Below are 21,601 nucleotides of genomic sequence, written 5' to 3'. Positions count from 1 at the left end.
TACTAGTATACATTTCCTCTAGCGTCATGCCATGTATTGCTGCAATGGGAGTCCTGTTCATTATGTAAACTGTTGTAGCAACTGCTTCAGGTAGGTATTTTTCATTTAGCATGGCCCGAGATACCTCTCTAATATGCCTGTTTTTCCTTTCTGCAAGTCCATTTTGCTGTGGGGTATGACTGCATGAATATTGCTGCTTTATGCCATGCTCCTGCAGGAACCTTGCAAACTCATTTGAGAGATACTCTCCCCCTCCATCTGACCTTAGGCATTTTATTTGCAGGCCTGTTTCTTTTTTAACCATAGCTTTAAAAGCTTTGAAGTGCTCAAACGCTTCACTTTTCTTTTTCATAAAATACACCCAAACTTTTCTGCTGTAGTCATCAATAAAAGTGACAAAATAATGACAGCCTCCAATAGATGCAGCTTTAGTAGTCCACACATCAGAGTGGATTAATTCCAATGGCTTCTTACTCTCTTGCACATGCCTAGGAAATGGTTTCCTTGCCTATTTTCCAAATTGACAGGCTTCACATACCTTACGCATTTTTGCAACCTTGACTTTAGGTAATCTTGCAACAATATTTTGGGCATGCATTGATTTAAGTCGTTGTACATTAACATGACCAATGCATTTATGCCAGATATTAATATCTGCAACTACACCGATCCCATGTGCAAATATTGCTGCACTCAACTCAGGCATGTCCGCATCCAACGTAAACATCCTGCCCTTCTTCTTTCCTTTTGCTATCAAGCGACCATTATTTTTCATATCCTCAACAAAGCATCCATGAGGATTAAATCTGACCTGCAAGCCCTGCTCAACCATTTGACCAACAGAAACTAGGTTCTTGGTGATGTTCGGGAAATGAAATACATCAGACAAGTATTTCTTTTTCCCATCCTGCATAGACAAAGGAATTTTACCAATCTACATAATAGGATGTGCAGTATCATCACCAGTCTCCACAAATCCTGGTCTTTCCATTTTCCTTGCATCCTGCATCCATTCTGCATGACCTGTCATGTGGTTTGACGCACGTGAGTCAACATACCACACATCATTGCTTTCTTCTGCACTTGTCACAGAATTGGTCATGTGCTGCACCATAAACATATGCTTATTTCTGTCATCACCCTGTCTACTAGACGATGCATAATTCCCTTGCTGCCATTTTCCGTTCATGATGTCATTCTGCTTTTTGTAATAGTCTTTAGCCATATGACCCATTTTACCACAATAGTAGCATGCAACATTGCTGTTTGCATTTTGACCTCTCTGCCATCCACCACGGCCTCTTTGGCTCCCCCTGCCTCTAGAGTTACCACGTCCTCCTCCATAGGATTGGTTGTCTTGAGTTTGCTGCATATTCTGATTTCTACCATGGCCTCCAGATCGGCCTCCTCTACCTCTGCCTCTACCTCTTCTAGCGTTTGAGTAGAAGACAGTTTCTTTTGAAGTTCCTCCTGAAGAAGATGCACCACCATTTCTCTGCTCTTCAGAATTTAGAAGAGCAAACAACTCCTCAAAATCAGGAAATTTTTCACGGCCGGCAATGGATGTCCGGAACTATGCATAATCCTTTCCTAGACCATTCAAGGTCACAGAAACTAAATCATCATCTTCCACTGGTGACCCAATGGAAGCAAGTGCATCTGCAATTTTCTTCACCTTCATGTGGTAGTCATTGATGCTCATATTTTCTCTCTGGACATTGTGCAGCTCCTGCTTGAGCTACATTTTCTTGGCTTGCGTATTTGTGCTGTACATTTTTGCCAAAGTATCCCATGCCTCCTTTGGCGTACTTGCATCCTGAATATGCACAATCATAGAATCCGAAATACTGATAGACAGCCAATACATAACTTTTCTAGCTCTCTCATGCCATCCTTTAAATGCTTGCATTTCCTGTTGATTGGGAACATTAAGAAGAATTGGTTCTTCTTCATTTCTTGTAATGAACTCCCAATAGCCTTTTCCCATACAGAAGTTCGTCATTCTAAACTTCCATGCTTGGAAGTTGTTCTTATCAATCTTTTCAGTGATAATCTGTGAAAGAGAATCAAACGCCATTACAAAACACTGCAAAAAATTATGTCACTGCAAAAAACACAGCTTCTACCTCACACAGGCAAATCTGCAAAACTGACGAAAGTGGTATTTGATCACACAGTCACTTCCTAGTGACAATTTTGCATGAACATGCAATAAGGATGATTCTGTAACTCCCAATATCTCTATGCACAGGCATACGATGCAATTTCTGCGGTAACTTTTCACCGACCTGTAGAGCAGTGGTCGCACAGTAAAAATAGGGCCTTTTTCTGAGTGCCTATGAACAACTTCTGCCTCATATTTGATCGAGGAGTCATGGCCAATTTTTCACACTTGAGAGTAAAGCTAGTGCAAGGGTTACAAATCTCATTGCAGGAAAAATGGATTATGTTGGAACCATATAAGATATTTTGCAAGTGAACTTTAGGAAATTCCAAGTACTTATATTTGATGTGAAATGGCTCAAAGTCCTTTGTAGAGGTGGTCAGGCTATGGTCAGGAAGGATCAAAGTGGATTTCTTGCCATTGACTCAACAAAAACCTGGAATGACCTTACTGACACATTTGTGCTACCCACACACTGCGAGCAGTAAGCATTTCTTGTATGGATATCATTTGCTAAGCTCAACTTCATCAAAGATTGTATGAACATATCGTGGATTTTTGTTTTAGGGACTTTCAACTCGATCGAGTGCACAACAAGTGGTGATCTATGATCCATGTTGCACCTAGAAAATGACATGTATTTTAATATGTGGAAGAGTAGAGAATGAAATGGAAGAGCAAGAAATAGATGCGTTGGAAGCTAGCACTTCCAATACCCCTTCCCAATACCCCTTCTACCAGAGTTTTGAAAAGTGAAGATAGTTTGAGCTCCTTAGAGGGTTTCTCACATACTGATTTGGGAGGCCTTGATCTACATGCTGTAGATGTGTGAGACTTGGCCATGGATGATTGAGAGGATGAGCATCAATCTCACAATTAAGATTCCAGTGACACTTCAATTGAATAAGAAATGGAGAACATTGATCTAATATATGTTGCAATGTGAAAACATTTCAATTTTGGAAGGTTTACCATGGATGATTCTCAACGCTTTTTTCAACACATTGTGTTTTTCTAGAGGCCTTTTTGATTGAAATAGCAACCCTAATATCGACAAAAATATGGACGTTACGACTTTTTGGTGGTAATATCAATAGAATGATTCTTGGCCACAAAACTAAGTAATATGCATCGAAAAGGAGCTAATGGGTGTAGGACTTGCATCTACAACATGCATGTAGGAATTGCATCATCTACATGCATGTAGGAATCATATGTACAACATGCATGTTGAATTCCTAAGAGATTATTCGTAGCCTTATGTAAGTACGAGCGAGATTTGCCACTACTACACACATATTCTATGCTACTTGAGTCCATGTTAGGCAGAGTTATTAGCGTACATTGCAAACAAGCTTAAACTTTAATTCATAAAAAATAATTAGAACTATATTTTCATGATAAATCCAAGGCATCTACCACATCCAAAACTATGCTCCTATAATAAAGCCTTGCCATCTACAAATTACAAGTGCTAAAAAAAATATTTCCTTGCAACATATACAAGAACTAATGTCATGATTGCTTCTATCAAAATCTTTCTAAAAGCCCCCTAATTCAATGTGCTCTAAAAAAAATATTCTACACGACATAAATTGATACCTTCTATAAATTTGTGGGATCAACTTTATTTTTCATTTAAAAAAACTTACAACTTGAAAAAAATTCTAGAAATCTTGGTTTTCTAACGCAAATTTTGCAATTGAAAGGAATTTGAACTTTTAGCACAATCATTTGAATTTTACGAAGTGCTTTTTGGGGAGATGATGATCCACGAGGATGAGGCACTAGTCAATGAGCGTTAAAATTTTAAAATGGGTTAATTACGTATTTGTAAGTTCTAATGAACTTTTACACGGACGTATTTGTTGGCTTTTGGTAAAAGATATTTATTGCCAAACCTCATCTTTCCACGGAGCATGCTAACGCTTGAAGTCCCAACAATTTTGCTTGTTTTCTTTGCAATGGTTACATTACACAATCCAAGCAGCTAGCACTTAAGAATTCTGTTCATTCAAAACTAGGAATCTTAACATCTAGCGCATAACGTATCAAGGATTCAGAACTCAACAAATCTGACAGCTGTACATCTAGCAGGCCTTGTTTTCTAGCAGCAAGGCAACGCCAGCCACCTCCGCAGACAGAAACATTCAACAGAACCTTTACATGCAGTACTCATGATCCCTGACCCGCTTTGTTTGGTGTCCATCTAGCAACGCCGACGTCGTCATGAAAGACTAAACGAGATTGATTGAATTGACTGGTTTAAGTGGAGCCTCAAACTTTCAAGTAGTCAAATTGAGCTTTCCAAGTCCGGCCATGCTCGCTCGGACTGCATCAGCTCACTGAGCTGATCCGTTCCAAATCTATATCAGGGATTTTGGGGTGCCGATCCTTGTATGTACCACCGAGCCTGTCGCACCATGTGAAGTAGAGAGATCTGTTGCATCTTGGGTCCAAATGATGAATGTAATGATGAATTGGTCTTTGAGCGAGAGGCGTAAGGAGCACTCCTAGAGACGCAGGAACTAACACCCAAATAGGTAAGCCATAACCACAGTGTCCCATCATGTTCACATTATTCACAGCCCACGTAGCCAGAACTAGATGAAAAGGATTCCATTCGCTTGAATAGTACATCCATAGCATGACTAAACCGTAAAACGGTGTGAAAGACACGGCGATATCAAGGATGTCCCCATAGGCTGTACTGAAAACCGTGACATCCCCACTAGTCGAGTGATGGAGTTGATGTATACGCCTATACAGCGGCTTGAATTTATGTAAATTTGTATGGACCGTCCAGAAGTAAGCATCGTGTAGGGCCATTAGGATCCATGTAAACTTCAAACCTCCGATAACATGCACAGAAAAATGGCAGTTTTGTATATATCTTTCCCTGCGAGCAGAACAGTTCGAGATGTAATAAAGCAGACGGTGAGACAAGACTCTTAAGAGAGCTGTCTATTAGAATATTAGAACACGCAAGAACGAGACACACACACACAGACTCACCTGCCAGCGAACAGAAAGGCAGCCAACGGCATGGGCGCGATAGAAACTGACAACAAGTCTTCCTTCGTGACCTTGACCCTTGTGACCATTATGGATGGTGCCAACCTTCGGATAACGTTTTTGGCCTCGAGAAAACATAGAAGATTATACCAGGTATGCTCCATGGTCACATGCAAGGCACCAAACATAAGCCCACCCAGGACCCCCGCAACAAGGCAAAGCAGTAGATTCGTTGTAGGCCCGACATTCCCAAATTGCAGAAATCTCGTTAAGGCAGTAGCATTTTGAGGATCCATGTGGAAGCTCAGCGAGAATCAATCTGGTTAACCTGAAGAAGAGGAGTTTGATATTAAATTAGTACCGTATAGTTTCGTCGATTCAACATTTTTTGCAGCGTGTCTAATATACGGTAGGAATTGAAATATTTGAAATCACACAAACCAGGGACGAGACAAGCGCAACCATCTCAATTTATAACAAGCATGAGCAGTCCAGAATTTAAAGCGTACACTTGTCGTAGAAGTTCTAAATCTGAGGCGAATAGAGCGTTGGGGAATCAAAAACGGTGCTGAATGTAAAGTAAGAAGGCAGCGTCGATGCGGAGTGAAGTAGCTGCACACGGATAAGGAATGAGCGTCTCAAAATGGGAGGGATCCGAGAGGTTCTGTCGTGCGGAACACACCGATTCCAAGAACATTCTACCTCGCAGAACATGCAGATCTCTCTAAATTTGGACAAGCTACCCCTACACGAAGCAAGGAGCACATGAAACATGGTTGGCTTCACGATTTCTCCTTCCTTGGGATTTCTGCAAACAAATGATGATGACACTGGTAATGATGACGTACTGATCTTCCCACGGCATAGGCTCGCATGACCTTGCCAAGGAATTGCAATAGTTTCAACATGTGTAAGGAGGTGTCATGAGCTTGTCATGAGCTTGCCAAGGAATTGAAATAGTTTCAACATGTCTAAGGAGTGTCATAAATAATCAATTTTGGATAAGAATTCAATAAAGAACTCAATTTCTTGTTAGGGTGTCTAATTCATGAAAACATAATATGGAGAGAGACACGATGAAGTAAAACCATGGTGATGCTACATTATGTTGAGTTTTGATATAAGAAAAGAGGAAGGTGTCTCCTTAATTCAAAATGCAAGTGCTATAAATTCGTGAATGGGATTCTTATCATTGAGAGTCATGCATTTATAGTGTGCTACAAAAAACCTTGATGGTCGTGCAAAAGCATTGATCGGTATAGCAAAGTTTTTTTTGAAATTAAAAACAAAAGGCCAGCTTTCATTCCAAGGTTGGTCAGACAAAAGAAAAAAGACCAATACAAGGATGGCCAGTTAATTGGGTAACCACCTGTCACCTACACTTTTAAAGCACCCTTAGAGCCCAAGAAGACACTTACACAATACCTGAACAGAACCACTCTCTGATGAGCTACCCCAAATCTTGCACATATCTGCCAGCATACATTTAGTAGCACTCATCAACCAACCAGAAATCCCTGATTTTACCATGGCCTCCCCAAATAGTAGCTGATTCCGCCAATGCCAAATTGAGAGCAACACAGAAGCTCCATTTGGATCCTTTGTGCCTCCACGTGTTACAAACTAGGGTCTACCTTCGCTTTGTCCTAAATCAGCATGGTTGAACAAAAACTAGCAGCAACATATTTTGCACCAGTTATGTGATTGTCCTAAATCAGCCTGGTTGTTGTCTATGATTGAGCTTGGAGTGTTTAGTTTCTACATCGGGCTGGCTCGAACTTCATGTAATTGTCTTAAACCAACCCGGTGGTTTAAATTGCTTTGTTTCCTATTAGTTAAATTACTTGGACACTCATGTCAACCCTTGAATTACAACATCTAGACAACTCTAAGTGGCTAGTTAAGAAGATATATCATACAGATGGCACCTTGGTGTGCTAAGCAAATTTACAGAATCAACTGCACTAAAACCTATGTGCCGGTATGAAGTTGCAAAGCATATGTGTCATCATAGCTCTTGCAACCTCGCAAGGACTTCAACTTCACGAAAATGGATGTGAATATATATTTTCTCAATGGATTTCCTCCCAAAAAAGAACAATTTCTAATGGTCCATCCCCCTAGCTACAACGTTCCTAGTGCAAAAATAAAGTTTTATCACCTCTTGAAGAGTATCTGTGGACTCAAGCAATCCTCTGTCTCCTCGAGTGTCTATGCGCTCAAGTAGACCTGTCGTGTGTGGTATAATTGGCTTCATGATTTTCTTGAATTCCTTGGAATTTGAAATGGTAAATATAGGTCCTATTGAGTACATCCTTGGTATTCAAATAAAGCACTATGACAACACTGGTGATAATAAATGGGGTGTATCTAGTTTTTCATCGCCACATGCACCCATCCACATTCGAAATACTCGACTTGCCAGGGATTGATGCACATGCAAAACCCTAGGCTGTCACCTTGGTTTTCAGTAAAATGGCTCTTCCAATACCCTCAATACCCACAGGCCCTTGGTGTTACCTACGTATGCCCACATTGGTCGAATGGAGTGACTCAAAATCTCAAAAGTCAATGAACCAGTAGTCATTACAATAAGAAATAGACTATGATTGCAAGGTTGATGGGTTGAAGTAGAATATTTATGTATCAACTACAAATGATGGTGGCATATGGGTAAGAGGCATACTCAAAAAATTAGGTTTTCCTCTATAGGTTCCTTTTACCTTGCACTATGACAATTAGTTGAGCATAGCCATTGCAAAGAATGAGGCACAAAATGATTGCATGAAACATATAGACCTCAAGTACCACTACATAAACTATAAGAAAACAATACAACTTCTGTGCTCAACAGATAACAGGATCTCGTATGCAAGAGAGAAAAGAAGATAGTATGGAGAATCAAATATTTGATTACTGTAAAACTGATACAATAGATGGCGCTGCCTCCCAGCCGTGCGCTCCTGTGTGAGAAGCTTCAATGGCATGCTGGAAACAGTAGAGGACGGAGGCTGGATGCTAAGGGATTAGGGTTGCTGTAGTCAGTGATGAATATGGGCTTCACGGGCTTGCTCTTATATAGCCACTAGTCATAGTCGATTAGACCCAATTGGGAGACCGATCCAATCGGCCCAAAATGGCCGACTAGAGGTCAGTCTCGAAATAGGCCACCGACCACACATTAGAATCATGGTGCAAAATAGAGTAACTCACCTTTGGTGTCCATTCGGCCCAGAGCCATCCGAAATCATCTAGGGCTCCAAATGGGCCCCGCAGCCTGAGAGTGGACTACCCTAGGAAATGCTCGGTCTACCCTCAGTGCGGTCAGTCATGGGATGCCTGCCCGCACTTGCATGTAGCCTAGTTGGTAGTGTGCCAACTCTATCTGAAGCTGTCCAGCCATCAGGCCACACATGGCCCCCATCTAGTGTCCAAACCAGGACCTACCGAATAACCGAGCTACTCAAATGCCTTCTCCTGATATGGGGGGCTTACAAGTAGAGTTAGCTGGTGGTTCCCGCGTAGTTACACGAGAGTGGAGCATTGATATCTAACAAAAGCATCATTTGTCTCAAGGCCTAGTCATACTCGAATACATTTCATTGGAGGAGATATTAACAAATTCCCTTTCTAAGTCACTTCCCGATGTTGTTCATTGGAAGTGTTGTGTGGGTCTGGGACACAATGATGAAGATTAACACTATTGTAAATGCTTCTAGAAAGGGGTGTGTGTGTGGGTCTAGGACTCCGTGATGAAGATTAACTCCATAGAAGCTAGTTTCATTTACATAAGTAGTGTTAGGGTTAGTCTACATGTGCATGCATATACCAACTTTTTATAACTGAATAATTGATTGTATCCTTACTACATGTAAGGCACTTTTTCGTAGTACATTCATATCTTTTCTCCATTCTGTATCACATGCAAATTTTTATAGTATCTTCTCTCTATTTTCACATGGTATCAAAGCCAAATTCTCTTGAACCCTCAACCCAATCCCTACCCTCTATATCTGCTTAGGCCTAGAGGGGTCTCTCTTTCGTAACTATAGATTTGAGATGCCCCAAGACACAAGAGATCCCCATAAAGTGTGTGTGTGTGTGTGTGTGTGTGTGTGTGGTAGACAAGACAACAACCCCTTTTGCATAGTTAAAAGACAAAAGAGTTAGGAAAAAGAGTAGAAAGAGAACATTATAAAATTAAGGAAGTGTTTGAGTGAGTAGGTAAAACACCTACGAAATTGTATAAAAGCATGTAAGAGTTTTTTAATAAGAAGTGCCAATAATGTTTTAGCAAAAAAAAATATTTTTTTGCAAAAAATTAAAGCTGGTGAAGTTCTGACAAGCAACTCTTTTATTGAAGAGGAGAATATGCATACCTGCCACCATTCAACAAGAAAACATGGTAAGAACCAGCTTAAATTAGGTAGGGGAGACAGGTGTCATAAATACACCTCCCTTGTTATCGGAGTCACAATAAAATAGAAGTTTATCCACAGACTTAAACAGCACAGTGTATGATTATGTGTTGTAAAGAGAGGGATTTTTAGAATGCAGAGTGGGGTGAACTAACTTATCGTGAAAGTGGTGGAGTGAAACAACTTAAGGTACATATGGAGGGGAAGGGAAGGTGTGATAGAACAAAAATTAAATAATCAAAGGAAAACAACGTGGAGGGATGGAATTTTAAATGAGGGGCATCATGGGGGAAATTTTGAAAGGGAAGGGGACGATATAGAGAGATACCATAGGGAAAATTTTTAACGGTAAAATAATAGAGCAGGGGGGGGATAGAGGGAGGAAAAAGAAAAAGACTATAAAAAGAGAAGGGACTAGAGAAGGGGGAAGGGAGCTAAATATGTAGAGAGGGGAGGGAAAGGAAAGCAATATATATAGGGAGAGAAGGGGGTTATTTTAAAGGGTAGGTTTTAAAGGAGAACTAGATGAAGCAGAGAGATCAAAGAATGGCGGGAGGTGAGTAAAAATTTGCATTTTACATGGAGGGTAAAGGATTAGAAGTAAGGAAGGGAAAGAGGGATTTTTTTAAATTTTAATTGAAAAATAGGAGAGGGTGGGATAAGTGGTTAAGTTTGACAATTTGAGTTTAAAAGAAAGGAAGGGGGAGATTTGAATTAGAGGGGGAGGGGGCCAAATTATGAGAGAAAGGCAAGAAAAAGCGGGGGGGGGGGGGGGGGGTTTGTTAGTAAAAAAGAAACTAAGGGCACGTGTAAAGAAACTATTGTTAAAGAAAAAGAAAGATCATATGTAAAGAGATGGAAGACAGGGAGGGAGGGGGGGGGGTAAGTAAAATGCAATAATAAAGGAAGAAGGGTAGGCAGTGGACTGGAACCTATGAGTCCATGTTGGGGCATGCTAATCGGGACCCGAGAGGGGAAGAGGGCTAGAAGGAGTACACGATGTAGACGCTCACACGTGGTGGCATGAGAAGAAAGGCAGTAGCTTGAAGGAGATAGTAGTGTTGCAGCAATAGTCGAAGGCAGCAACAGTGTTGCAGCAAACAGTCGAAGGCGACGCGTGATTGCAATAGATAAAGTGAGTATGGGGTAGAATGTGGATGGTGAGAGAGTAGGGAGGGAAGGATTGCATTGTGTGTGAGGGGGTATGCTTAGTAGATGGTGGTTTAAATAGGTAGAGATTTATGTAGTCGAGAAGATCAAGGGGTGGAGCGAAGTTTGCAAACCGAGACATCTGCCATTCGCGGGAAGTCAAATCGGTTTTGATTACGGGTTGCTGAAATCGAGGGTCACGGGCGCCAAAGTTTCATGCAGTGCATACAGTGCAAGACCGCAGGAGCCAGAGGGCAGGACAGCTTAACACGTGGCACGAGGAGTTTATTTAAGCAAAAGAAATAAATTAAAAACTTAACCAAGGACTAAGGCAAACTAGGAAACAAGGTTAGGAAAAAATTAAGGCAGGGAGGGTAGGGGGTTAGTATAGCATTTAAAGGGAAAATTTTGGCAAATAAGAGTAGAGTAAAACCTAATAATGGGAGTTTAAAAAAAGGTCTAAGTAAATGAAAATAAGACAATTAGAAGAAATGACATAAGAAAAAAATAAATCGAAAATATAAGGAAGGAATAAGGAAAATTGGGATACTAAACAAGAAAACTAATAAAGGAAAAAGATCAAAAATTGGGATAAATGAGGGAAGTAGGGGAGAATAAGGACTGACAAAAAGGGAGGGGGGGGGCCAAGTTGGAACGGGGGAAGACACAGAAGCAATTGTATATACAAAAGGATGAAAGGTTAGGAAGTGTGTGTGTGTGTGTTGGCATTGCTATATTCCATGGCATGGATCCTTCAATGTGTTTGTTGGGAAACAATGAGGTCAGCATAGTTGTAATGTAGGGCATTGAAGTATCAATGCCTTCAAAAAGAAACCATGGGCATCATGTGGTTATAATGCAAGAATAGCACAATTATTGTAGATGTCCATACACTTGGCCACCCAAACGAATGCAAGTTATGTGACAAAATTAGAACTTATGAATAAAACAATATTATGAAGAGAGAAAGAGGAACAACATTATAATGTGAGGATAAATATGAATAAATTGTGAAACAATCACAAGAAGAGAATTCATGTGAAGTTGCCAATAAACAGAAGTCATTCAAATTTTTGAATGACGTGTTGATCCTATGGAAACAAGGATTAAAAACAAAGTCTAGGAGGAGGTGTTGAGGTAGGAGAAGAGGAGAGCAGAGAAGGAGAGATCTAAGGGTATGGATCTTCATTGTGTCGATGCTTGTTGTAGTATAGGAGTTCACAAGTGTAGCATAGGTCCTCAAGTCGTATTTCGATGAGAGGTGTAGGTTAATGCATGGAAAGCAGATCTCATGCATGCATGGGTGAGAAATAGGGCTTGATCACAACAATGGATGGAGGCTTTTGCCTCCACGGGAGGGCTTAGAAGGGGGTTGTAGGGTTCTGAAGGGAACATGGTTGAAAGAGCTATCTAGGAGTTCCAAGGTTCAGAGAGGGTTGCAAGGTTTAGGAGGAGTCTAGGGTGCCCTAATTGAAGTCCATCATCGGGCGAGCTAAAGTATGTCCCCCCTCACATTGAAAATATTAATTACTTGTGGAGAAAAGAAGAGGGGTGAAAAGGAAGAGGGCAAAGCAAGGATTAAACTAAGGGATAAAGGTGGAGGGGAGGAGTTTCAATTGAAGAATAATGGAGGGTAGGGGCATTAAAGAGGAAGCTACTTGAGATTGGAGAGGGGGGAGAGGGACCAATAATGAAAGGGGCATCAAAGAGAAAGGGACATGCAAAAGGGGGAGGGAGAGAAGGGACCATTTATAATATTATAGCTATCTATAGAGTAGCTATACTACTCTATGGTCCTAGGGAAAGACTTGGGGGAGGATTGCAAGTGATCGACGATAGTCGGGAGCCTATCATCCCAACCCTGAGGCTTTCTTAGACGTCAAGGGTAGCTGTGAACGATGGGGCTACAATGGGAGAGTCTCATGCTAAGGGCTTACCGTCAAATATGCATGATCAAAATGTGAAGGTTGATCCATGCTAACATGTGGAACATTTTTGTTTAATCTCTCAAGACCAATGATCGAGTCAGCATCATATATTGGTACATACCGTGTGGCAATGAATGGTAGAAGTAGCCTCTCTTTCCACTCACGGATCTCATCCAGAGTCATGATTGGTGTATCATCAACTATGTGATGTGGATAACTCCTTGCTAGAGGTGGTTTGGTGCTCTGTGCTAGAGGCTGACGCGTGTACCGATGAGAGTGTCTACTCATGACAACACTATGTGAGAGTTGTCACCATGGATATTTTTTCCAAAGGTATATTTATATATTAATATAAAATATTGGCAAAAGTTTATCCAGCTATTTTTTGAGTTTCACTATATTGATAGTGTATAGTATAATTTTGTATACTTTCTTTTGAAATTTGAAGTAAAATATGTAAATCCTAGCGAAACTTCAAAATGTTTACATAAAAGTTTCAAATCCTGGCGAATGTTTCAAACATTTATTTTTATTAGGGCATACAAACTTTTGACATCAATTTAAACGTTTCGCTTCTTAACGAAACTAACATGAAAAAATCATCCTTGGCTGCCACTGGGGTGTTATGCTCGAGCTATCGCTAGGGGCTTATGCTAAACCTGTCAATCTCTAAATCCCAATCCAAGTATGCAAGGTGATTGATCAACGATTTAAGAACCAATCAATGCATGTGCCAAAAGGAGCTTCTCTCTCTCTCTCTCTCTCTCTCTCTCTCTCTCTCTCCCCTATATATATATATATCTATGTGTGTGTGTTTCGAGGGGCTGAGGGGGGGGACTTGCTATATGCATATGTATATATGTGTGTATATGCACATATACAAACATTTGTGTATCACATATGTGCACACATGCTCACGTGTGTGTATGCTATGAGAGAGAAACGAATATATATATATATATATATATAGAGAGAGAGAGAGAGAGAGAGAGAGAGAGAGAGAGTCCTCATCATAATGATGTCCAAAAGAACATAATGATACAAAAGCAATTCTTAAAGCCTCCAAAGCCATATACAAAAAGATCCAATAGATCCACATAGAGCTCCCTTAAGAAGTTGAATTGTGCTTGTTGAGTATAGCGCAAAGACAACAAATTCAAAAAGATATAATAGATCTACATACTACATAGAGCTCCCCTAATAAATTGAATTGCATTTGTTGAGTAAATTAGGTTACATGAAACTTGAATTGTTGTTTATTGACATTTTAAGATCATACCTTAAGACCCAACGGAGCGGGTCTCTAACCCGTCGTAGACAGGTGATGCAACTCGTGCTTGATTATGCGTTATACATGTTGAGTTACGAACTTGTAGAGACCTAGGAGCCATTGGTACTAACGCCCGGTTTCAGATGCGTTCGGACGAGTGTGATGGAGCCGAGCCTGTATGATACAATCTGAGCGGATGGGATTGCATGTTTCTTTGTAGCTTGGCCAAGAGATGGCCTAGTGGTGTGAAATGGAGGGGTGATGTGGCTGAAAATCCGGGGGGAAAGCGGTGGCCCTATCCGATTTGGCACATTCACAATTTCATTCCTTCCCACAACTCCTTTCCTTCACCATCCATTTTCTAGCTCCAAATTGCTCTGCGTTTTCGTTTTTGCTTGTACTTTTCTCCTCTTCCTAACCATTCTTTTTGCCGCATCTTCTTGTCCTTTCGCTTGTTGTCGGATTGCCGGTTTTGAATAATGAGCTTGTTCTGCTGTATATGCCTTACCGATCATCTTCTTATTACTCTGTTTACATCTCATCTTTTGGGATAGAAATCCTTTTTGGCCTGCCCCAGAGGGGGTAGGGTATAGTGACCGGTGTCTGTTTTCCAAAAGAGAAAATTGAGGCTTTTATTGTCTACAAAAACATTTTTTTGTGATTGGGCTAAGTTACACTTGTTCTACTCCTGCTCAAATGTAAGGAAGTACTACGTCGAGGCTGAATCTAGAAGGTTTTTAAGACTGTGATCATGGCTCGAGCCATGCTTTTTATTTACCTTACGAGCTAATACTTTCTGGCAATTGTAGGAATGCAAGGCGGGTTACAGCATTGATCTTTATCGGACGTCTTTATCAAGCTGACACACAAGGATGGGGAGAGCATTCAAAATTGTGATTTTGGGCGGAGGTGTTAGTGCCGGATATGCAGCTTTGGAATTTGTAAAACACGGGATCAATCACGGTGACCTTTGTATTATCTCTGAAGAAGCAGTACGCACCTTCTCTGGTCGTTGAACACTCGCATTCTTTCACAGTCCCGTCTTGTGCATTTGCGCTCTAGAAGTGTCGAGCGCGAATCAATTTGCAAAATTTTGTTTTGCAGGTGGCTCCTTATGAACGCCCAGCTTTGAGCAAGGGCTGTCTGCTTCCAGAAGGTGAAGCATTAATCTTGTTACAAACTATACCTTTTGAGAGAGAATAGACAATTGTGTACTTGGTGGTTGCTGCCCTGCCGGTAATGAAAATTGGCAGCGGAACATTGGATAATGAGTGTCTCTTTCATTTCTTGTAACTTTTTTCAAGTCTAAGACCTTAGACTTCTTTTCCAGTTATAATCTCTGGATCACATTGAAGACAGACATTGAGTTCAAGAAACATAATGGCAGTAATTTCAAGGAACTACGAGTCTTTTCTTACCTGAGAACAAACCATGCGTCTAAGTTCTTTGTGAAAAGGGTAGGTCATGGTGAGGCTCTTTCACGGGTACAAACTTTAGCCTCTAACTGAAGCAAGGTTGTGTCGTAGAAACGGCATGCTTGAGTAGTCTAATGCTTCTTTGACCCAAGAGAGGTGATAAACCTGACTGTAGACCATTCGTCTGAAGGTGACATTTCAACTTCTAATTGAAGCAAGATTTTGCTGTAGCAAGAGCTTGCATGAGTTTTTCAACACTAAAGTCTGTCTCAGGCGGTACTCATCCTAACTCAACGATGTTGTTGACCTTTGTAGGTCCAGCTTGGCAGTAGAGGATTGATGATGTGCCCAAGTTAGTGAACCCCCTCTAGGGAAAATCAGGACTTCTTTGCATTGATGTGTAAGTAATTGTTCTTGAGAAGCTGCAGGACCTCTTTGCGATGATGCTTATGCTGAGTAGGGTCTCTTTTGGAAACCTGCAATATCATTCTGTTAAAATGTGGTTGATGCTCAAGTGAATCAAAAGGGCATCACCACAAACTCATTTTGGGCCTTCTTTGCGCAGATGCTTGACTTGTGATTATGTGCTTTGTCGATCGAAATCAAATGGTATCAACTCTTTAGATTATCTTGGATAAGAGTCTTTACTAGATGTTGTCGAGACCTTGGGCAGAAGAAAGTGACCCTTGACCGTAAGCTTGTTGAATGCACGAAAGTCCATCAATGAGCCGCTGATTACAACTGAAGTCTTCTCTGAATGAAGAGAGTTGAATACAACATCTGATGCCTCAATGGAGAGGCTGGATCCAAATGTAGAGGCTAGAGTTTGCTGCTCATGGCTGAATCTGGTTATGGCTGATGGCTGATTACTCCTACATAAGCATTGGATATGGAGAGGCTATAGTGGCATGGGATGCTTGGGAGGGGCGATGGCTGAAGTGCTGCACTAGGTGAAACTGGAAGAATGAGGCTCCTTTATAGCCATCAACTCTCGTATAAATGTCATTTCACAGACTGGTTTGTAACTGCCATTTCACGGACTGAATCAGTCTGTCGACAGACCCAACCTGGTTTAGATAGACTTATGAGCCTATAAAATGCTTCCACAAATCTACCAGTCTTTGCATGCCGGTGTGGCCTTCTTGGAGTGGGGATAAGCTACCTCATGTGCCCCTTTAAAAATCTGTACTCGCCAATGACATAAAGTCATGGCATAGTCTATCCAGGCCCTATTCTGCGAACCTTTTAACAACCATAAGCATTCAATTACTTCAAGGGTGGATTAATGAACTAAATCCATAATTCATTACTGACTTTTCCGACACTAACGGTAACTATTATCAAATTTTTTTGGCAGCTGAAATCTGTCTTTGGCATTTTGTTTGCTATAATGAGCTTTATGTTGACGATTAGTGTGGATGGATTTTGCCTTTTAGACCAAGGAGATAACTTGCACAGTTTTTTTGCGGTAGGAAGTTTAGCTTGCACATTTTGTAAGTTGGAACTGCCATGTTTCTATCATTAATAGCAGCTAACATGTGAGTGGTGCTATCTTGATTACCATTATTTATAAATGGTTATGATTTGAAGCTTGGCAGGTGCTGCTTGTTTACTTTTTTGTACTTGCATTGGTGTAAGGTTTTACTTCATTATTGCACATGCGTAGTGATTGTAGATGCTGTCTTGATTACCATGATTTAAGAAATGACTGTTATTTGAACTTGGCAGGTGCCGCTTGTTTACCTTCTTTCCATACTTGCATTGGTGTAGGAGCTGAAAGGTTGACATCCAAGTGGTATAAAGATCATGGTAAATGAGAACCCAAGTTTTGCAAGAATTCTGGAATATAAGGTGTACTTTTTTCTATTTATGATTCTTAGTCTTATGTTGAAATATTCTTAGTCATGTAAATAGATATATATATATATATAGCTCTACATGACGGTGCAAGTATTTTCCAACCATGTGTTAGGAGTTCTGCTTCGAGGCCCTCACGATCCTTGATTTTTCTATTTTAGAGCTTCTTACTTGAATCCTTTGGCCAGAAGGTGGTGAAAAGAGTGGAGGTGGTGGGATGGGGTATATCCGAGATGTTTTGCCAGGGTTGTTTTAGGACATCATATAGTTCCAAAGAGAGAGAGAGAGAGAGAGAGAGAGAGAGAGAGAGAAAGTTTATTAAAGTCTTCGCAAGACCGATGGGTCTATGAGACAATGAAAATCTTGGTACAAACGAGCTGTGAGGCACTCATACATGACTCACACACATAGACTAGTACTAGATCACCTAGTACTTCACACTAAGGCATCACATCACCACACTCTTTGGCTATGATATCTCCAATACCCCCCTTCAGAGCAAAGAGTGTGAGACCCAACATGCAAGAGTAGACCGATCCCCCCTCCACCGCAATACTGCAAAGAGCAAGTCCAACTATCCAACACCTCCCGTGTGATAGTGACTTCTCAGTCAGCTTGCGACCGGCAAGGGCAAACCATCACTCGTCATCCCCCCTTACTCTGAACTGGGTGGTCAATACCATCAACCAAAGTACAAGACAATACATTCATTTTTGGGGGCATCAATTTAGAGGGACAATTCAAGGCTGAGAATATTTATTTGACTCAACACAAACACACATAGCATCACTGATCATCATCTAACACCTCAGAGAGGGATAGATCATGTAACATAGCAGATAGAGCTTGCTCCTCATGTCCAATAGATGTGCCGAAAATATTCTTGAGCTTGTCCAATGTCTCCCTGGCTGAACTATGGAGGTCAAGATGATGAAGTAGACTGTTAGCCAGCCTCAAACCAATAAGCGCCATTGCCTTGTCATTCTTCTCATCCCAAGCTGAGACTTGTGTGGATTGATCTTCACCACGAGGGCGAGGCTCCATGTGTGCAAAATGAGGTAACAAACTCGCAGCACCAGCTGAAGAACCAGCAAGTATGGTGGCTGGTCTAGGACTCCAAAACGCAATAGGAGCCTTCACGTATGCAAGAGGGCAGATATAGGTGGCTGGTGATGCTCTAAATACAAAGATAGGCCTCAAAATTTGTAAAGCGGTTCAGCAAGACAGCTGCAAATGCTGTAGCAGGCCACCTTAATAAGAAACGGCTGTTGTAGGTGATCTGGAAGCCAAGAAACTGCTCAAAAATGCCTTCAAATGACTCGAAATGCTGCAGAGAAAGCTGTCAAGTGATCGACTACACAGCAGCAGCAATAGGGAGCTGTTCTTGGTGTTGAAAACCTCTGAAACAGCTCTGTTGAAGGCGGCTATGCAGCAGCAGTGCAGAAGTGGGTCGAAATTGCCTTCAAAGGCCTCGAAGTGCTGCCAAAAATGCTCACAGGTGGTTGGCTCTGCTGCAGCAGCGTAGGAACTTTAGGTTCGGCGATGAAGAGCTTCAAAATGACTTCAAGGAACCACACCTGTGGGCGCTTGTAGACCAGGGTACGGACAGTAGATAAAAGGCGCCTAGAGCACTCGAAATAGCCCGGGAATGACACTATTGGAGCCGGTTATGGAGGCAGCAAGCTCTGGAGAAGGAGGCAGCTAGAGACAGAAATGAACAGGCTGCATAGGAGAGGCGGCTGAGCAGAGTTACGGTTTAGGGTTTGTTGGAGAAGATGATGACGTGGCAGGGCGGTCTAGGGCAGGACTGACCTACTCTGATACCATGTTAGAAACATGGTGTGGGGAGGGAGAGAGAGAGAGAGAGAGAGAGAGAGAGAGAGAGAGAGAAGGTTAGGGTGTGAGGAAATGAAGAGAGAAGAAGAAGAAGAAGAAGAATGTATTACCGTCCTCTGGGGGCCGAGAAACCGACCCATGGGACCCATGAAAATCACAATACAAGTGTCTCCCTTCTTTTATGGAAGGGGTAGGAAAACAACTATTCTGAAATACATTGAGTAATACAACATTCCCGATATTGAAGAATCTTGGCAATAAAATTGCCCAGAGTGGCTATATGGGTATGTGAAAGCAAGCTTGCGAGGGTGTCGTGTTCCTTTGTAATGTTGTTAAAGTCCCTCCTTATGCATGCATATCGTGGGCATGTAAGGAGGACATGTGCCTCTGTCTCTACTTGTTCTTGGTCACATAACTTGCAAAATCTTTGTTCCCTTGAGACATCTCCCCAAGCACCTTTCTCTACCTCCAAAGTGTGTGATCGGGTGCGGATGAGTGCAATACTTCTTCTTGCATTTGCAGGTATGGGTATAGTTATGTACTTTTGTGCATTATCTTCCTCCTTGGAGTAGGTGTCCCAATAAATGGGATTGATATGTGTACAATAGTACTCATACTTAGCCCTTTTCTCAGCTGATTGCCATTTTTGTTGCAATATTCCCAACAAAGCTTTATGAAATGCCTTCTCATCCATTTCCCCGGATGACATCTCAAGGTAGGATGTTACTCCCCATCTTTGGAACCATCTTTGAATGTCTTGCCACCAACCAGATGATAACATCTTGCTTTTGTTTGTCTTTTGAGGCCTTTTACTTGCTTCCCATGCTTTCATTGGTAATCTCTGCCACCCCATGTTCTTGACCTTCTTCACATATTTGAAAACCCTTCGTAGTGCTCTCAGTTCAATGGGCCTTGTACCAGTCTCAATAAGCATGATTGAGTACGGTGTAGTAATTTTGACTCCTAGATGCCGTCTTAGAAATGATTTCTGTATTTTTTCAATATCATTCCATTTTGATGCTGAGATGCTTCCTCCCCATACTTCTACTGCATATAGCACTGTTTGCACCACATATGCATCAAATAGAATCCGTTTGATGCTCCATCTCTTAGTGTCACTATTTCTGCAGTCATTTTCAAAATGATAATACTTTCCCCACCCAGCATCTATCCTTCTATGGACACAATCATTCCATCTATGATTTGCTGGCACATCTATTCCCAAGTATTTGAATGTGTTTACCCTCTCAATTTCCTGCTCATTGAACATAATACTTGGGGTGTTTGCGGGCTGCTTTGTTTTTACTATCATCATTTTAGTTTTGGTGGCATTTACCATGAGTCCACTCTCTGCACAGAACTTGTGTAGAATGGGCATCATCCTCTGCATACTTTCTGCTGTGTATGAGAAAAAGACAACATCATCTGCATATAACAACAGTAGTACGGTGTATGCACATATTTCAGGGCCCTCTAGCTGCTGCTCTTGCATCATTTCTTTGACCAACTCCTCCAATCTGTCAATACATAGTCCAAATAATGTTGGTGACAAAGGGCAACCCTGTTTAACCCCCATATTACTGTGGAATGTATTTGACAATCCGTTTCTGCCTTTGAGTTGGCAAGTTACCCTCTCATATAATCTGAAAACTGCTGTTTTTAAGTGGTTTGGCACTCTTAATTGGTCCATTCTTTCCCCCAACTTGTTTCTAGGCACTGTGTCAAATGCCTTCTTGAAATCTATGAAGCAACAATAGAGAGGCTTTCCTTGCAACCGGCTCTCTTCCATTAGAACCCGTAGTGTGACCAAGTGATCCACAATGCTATGGTTTCTTCGAAAACCAGCTTGTCCGATGGCCCTCTTACCATTTAGTTCTGCCCATATACTAAGTTCTGTCTCAATGATTGTGCCAAAGAGCTTGGCCATGGTGGATCCCACCATGATGGTTCTATAATTGGAAAGCTGGTTACGATCTCCACCTTTATATATTGGTTTTATCCAATTTTCTTGCCACTCTGGGGGGGAGCCATTGGCAATTGCATCATTAAGCAAAGAGACTAGGCATATTCGTGTGTAGTCCCCTGTCCATTTTAGTAGCTCAGCCTTTATATGCAATGTATCATCTGCTTTTCCATTGGCCATTTTCTTCAAGCCCTCATTCACATCGTCCAAAGAGAAAATATGTGGGCTATTGTAGTGAGCTATGTCTGTGAATATAGGTAAGGCATGTGGATGGGTGTAAAGTTGCTTGGCATATTGGAGCATTTCCTCATCTGTGAAGTCTCCCATGATTTCTTTTGATCTCCCTTTAGTTTGTCTCCATGTTCCTCTCGGGTTCTTAGCAAAATCAATGGCATCTTGCCACTCTTTGTCTAACTGATATTTCCTCTTTTTTCTCCGAGTAAGTGCATGGAAGTGCTTTTCAGCCTCTTTACGTTGCAAGTCATTTGGCATCTGTTTAATTTTCAGCCTGACTTTTATGCAATCACCATCAAACCATTTGTTTTGTGGTAAACCCTTTGTGCTTACTCTCTTGATCTTTTTCTGT

The 21,601-nt window shown here is 41.4% G+C and overlaps 2 protein-coding genes across 5 annotated transcripts in view; one reads left to right on the top strand and one right to left on the bottom strand.

Annotated features, from left to right (window-relative positions):
* Nucleotides 1-4,501: 4,501 nt before the first annotated feature.
* On the bottom strand, nt 4,502-5,475 carry LOC147899718 (protein CER1-like 2). Its single transcript, XM_087377783.1, has 2 exons — nt 5,180-5,475; nt 4,502-5,063 (listed from the first exon to the last, which is right to left on the bottom strand). Exons 1-2 carry the CDS (start codon nt 5,473-5,475, stop codon nt 4,502-4,504), a joined length of 858 nt encoding a protein of 285 aa, XP_087233909.1.
* Nucleotides 5,476-14,252: 8,777 nt separating this feature from the next.
* Nucleotides 14,253-21,601, top strand: part of MDAR4 (monodehydroascorbate reductase 4) — a 38,601-nt gene continuing 31,252 nt past the window's right edge. Inside the window, exons 1-4 of one of the 4 annotated variants that reach the window (XM_087378069.1) lie at nt 14,253-14,341; nt 14,754-14,936; nt 15,049-15,100; nt 17,088-17,168. In XM_087378069.1, coding sequence (XP_087234195.1) covers nt 14,817-14,936; nt 15,049-15,100; nt 17,088-17,168 — 253 coding nt within the window. In that variant the 5' untranslated portion in view covers nt 14,253-14,341; nt 14,754-14,816. The other 3 variants (XM_087378071.1, XM_087378070.1, XM_087378073.1) reach the window with 3 other exon arrangements.

The sequence above is a fragment of the Dipteris shenzhenensis genome, chromosome 8, assembly GCF_047967505.1.
Source record: "Dipteris shenzhenensis isolate YYH24624 ecotype China chromosome 8, Dip_SZ_1.0, whole genome shotgun sequence".
In the NCBI taxonomy this organism is placed as follows: Eukaryota; Viridiplantae; Streptophyta; class Polypodiopsida; order Gleicheniales; family Dipteridaceae; genus Dipteris; species Dipteris shenzhenensis.
The sequence above is the reverse complement of the archived record's forward strand: the minus strand, read 5'-3'. Positions and strand labels throughout refer to the sequence as shown.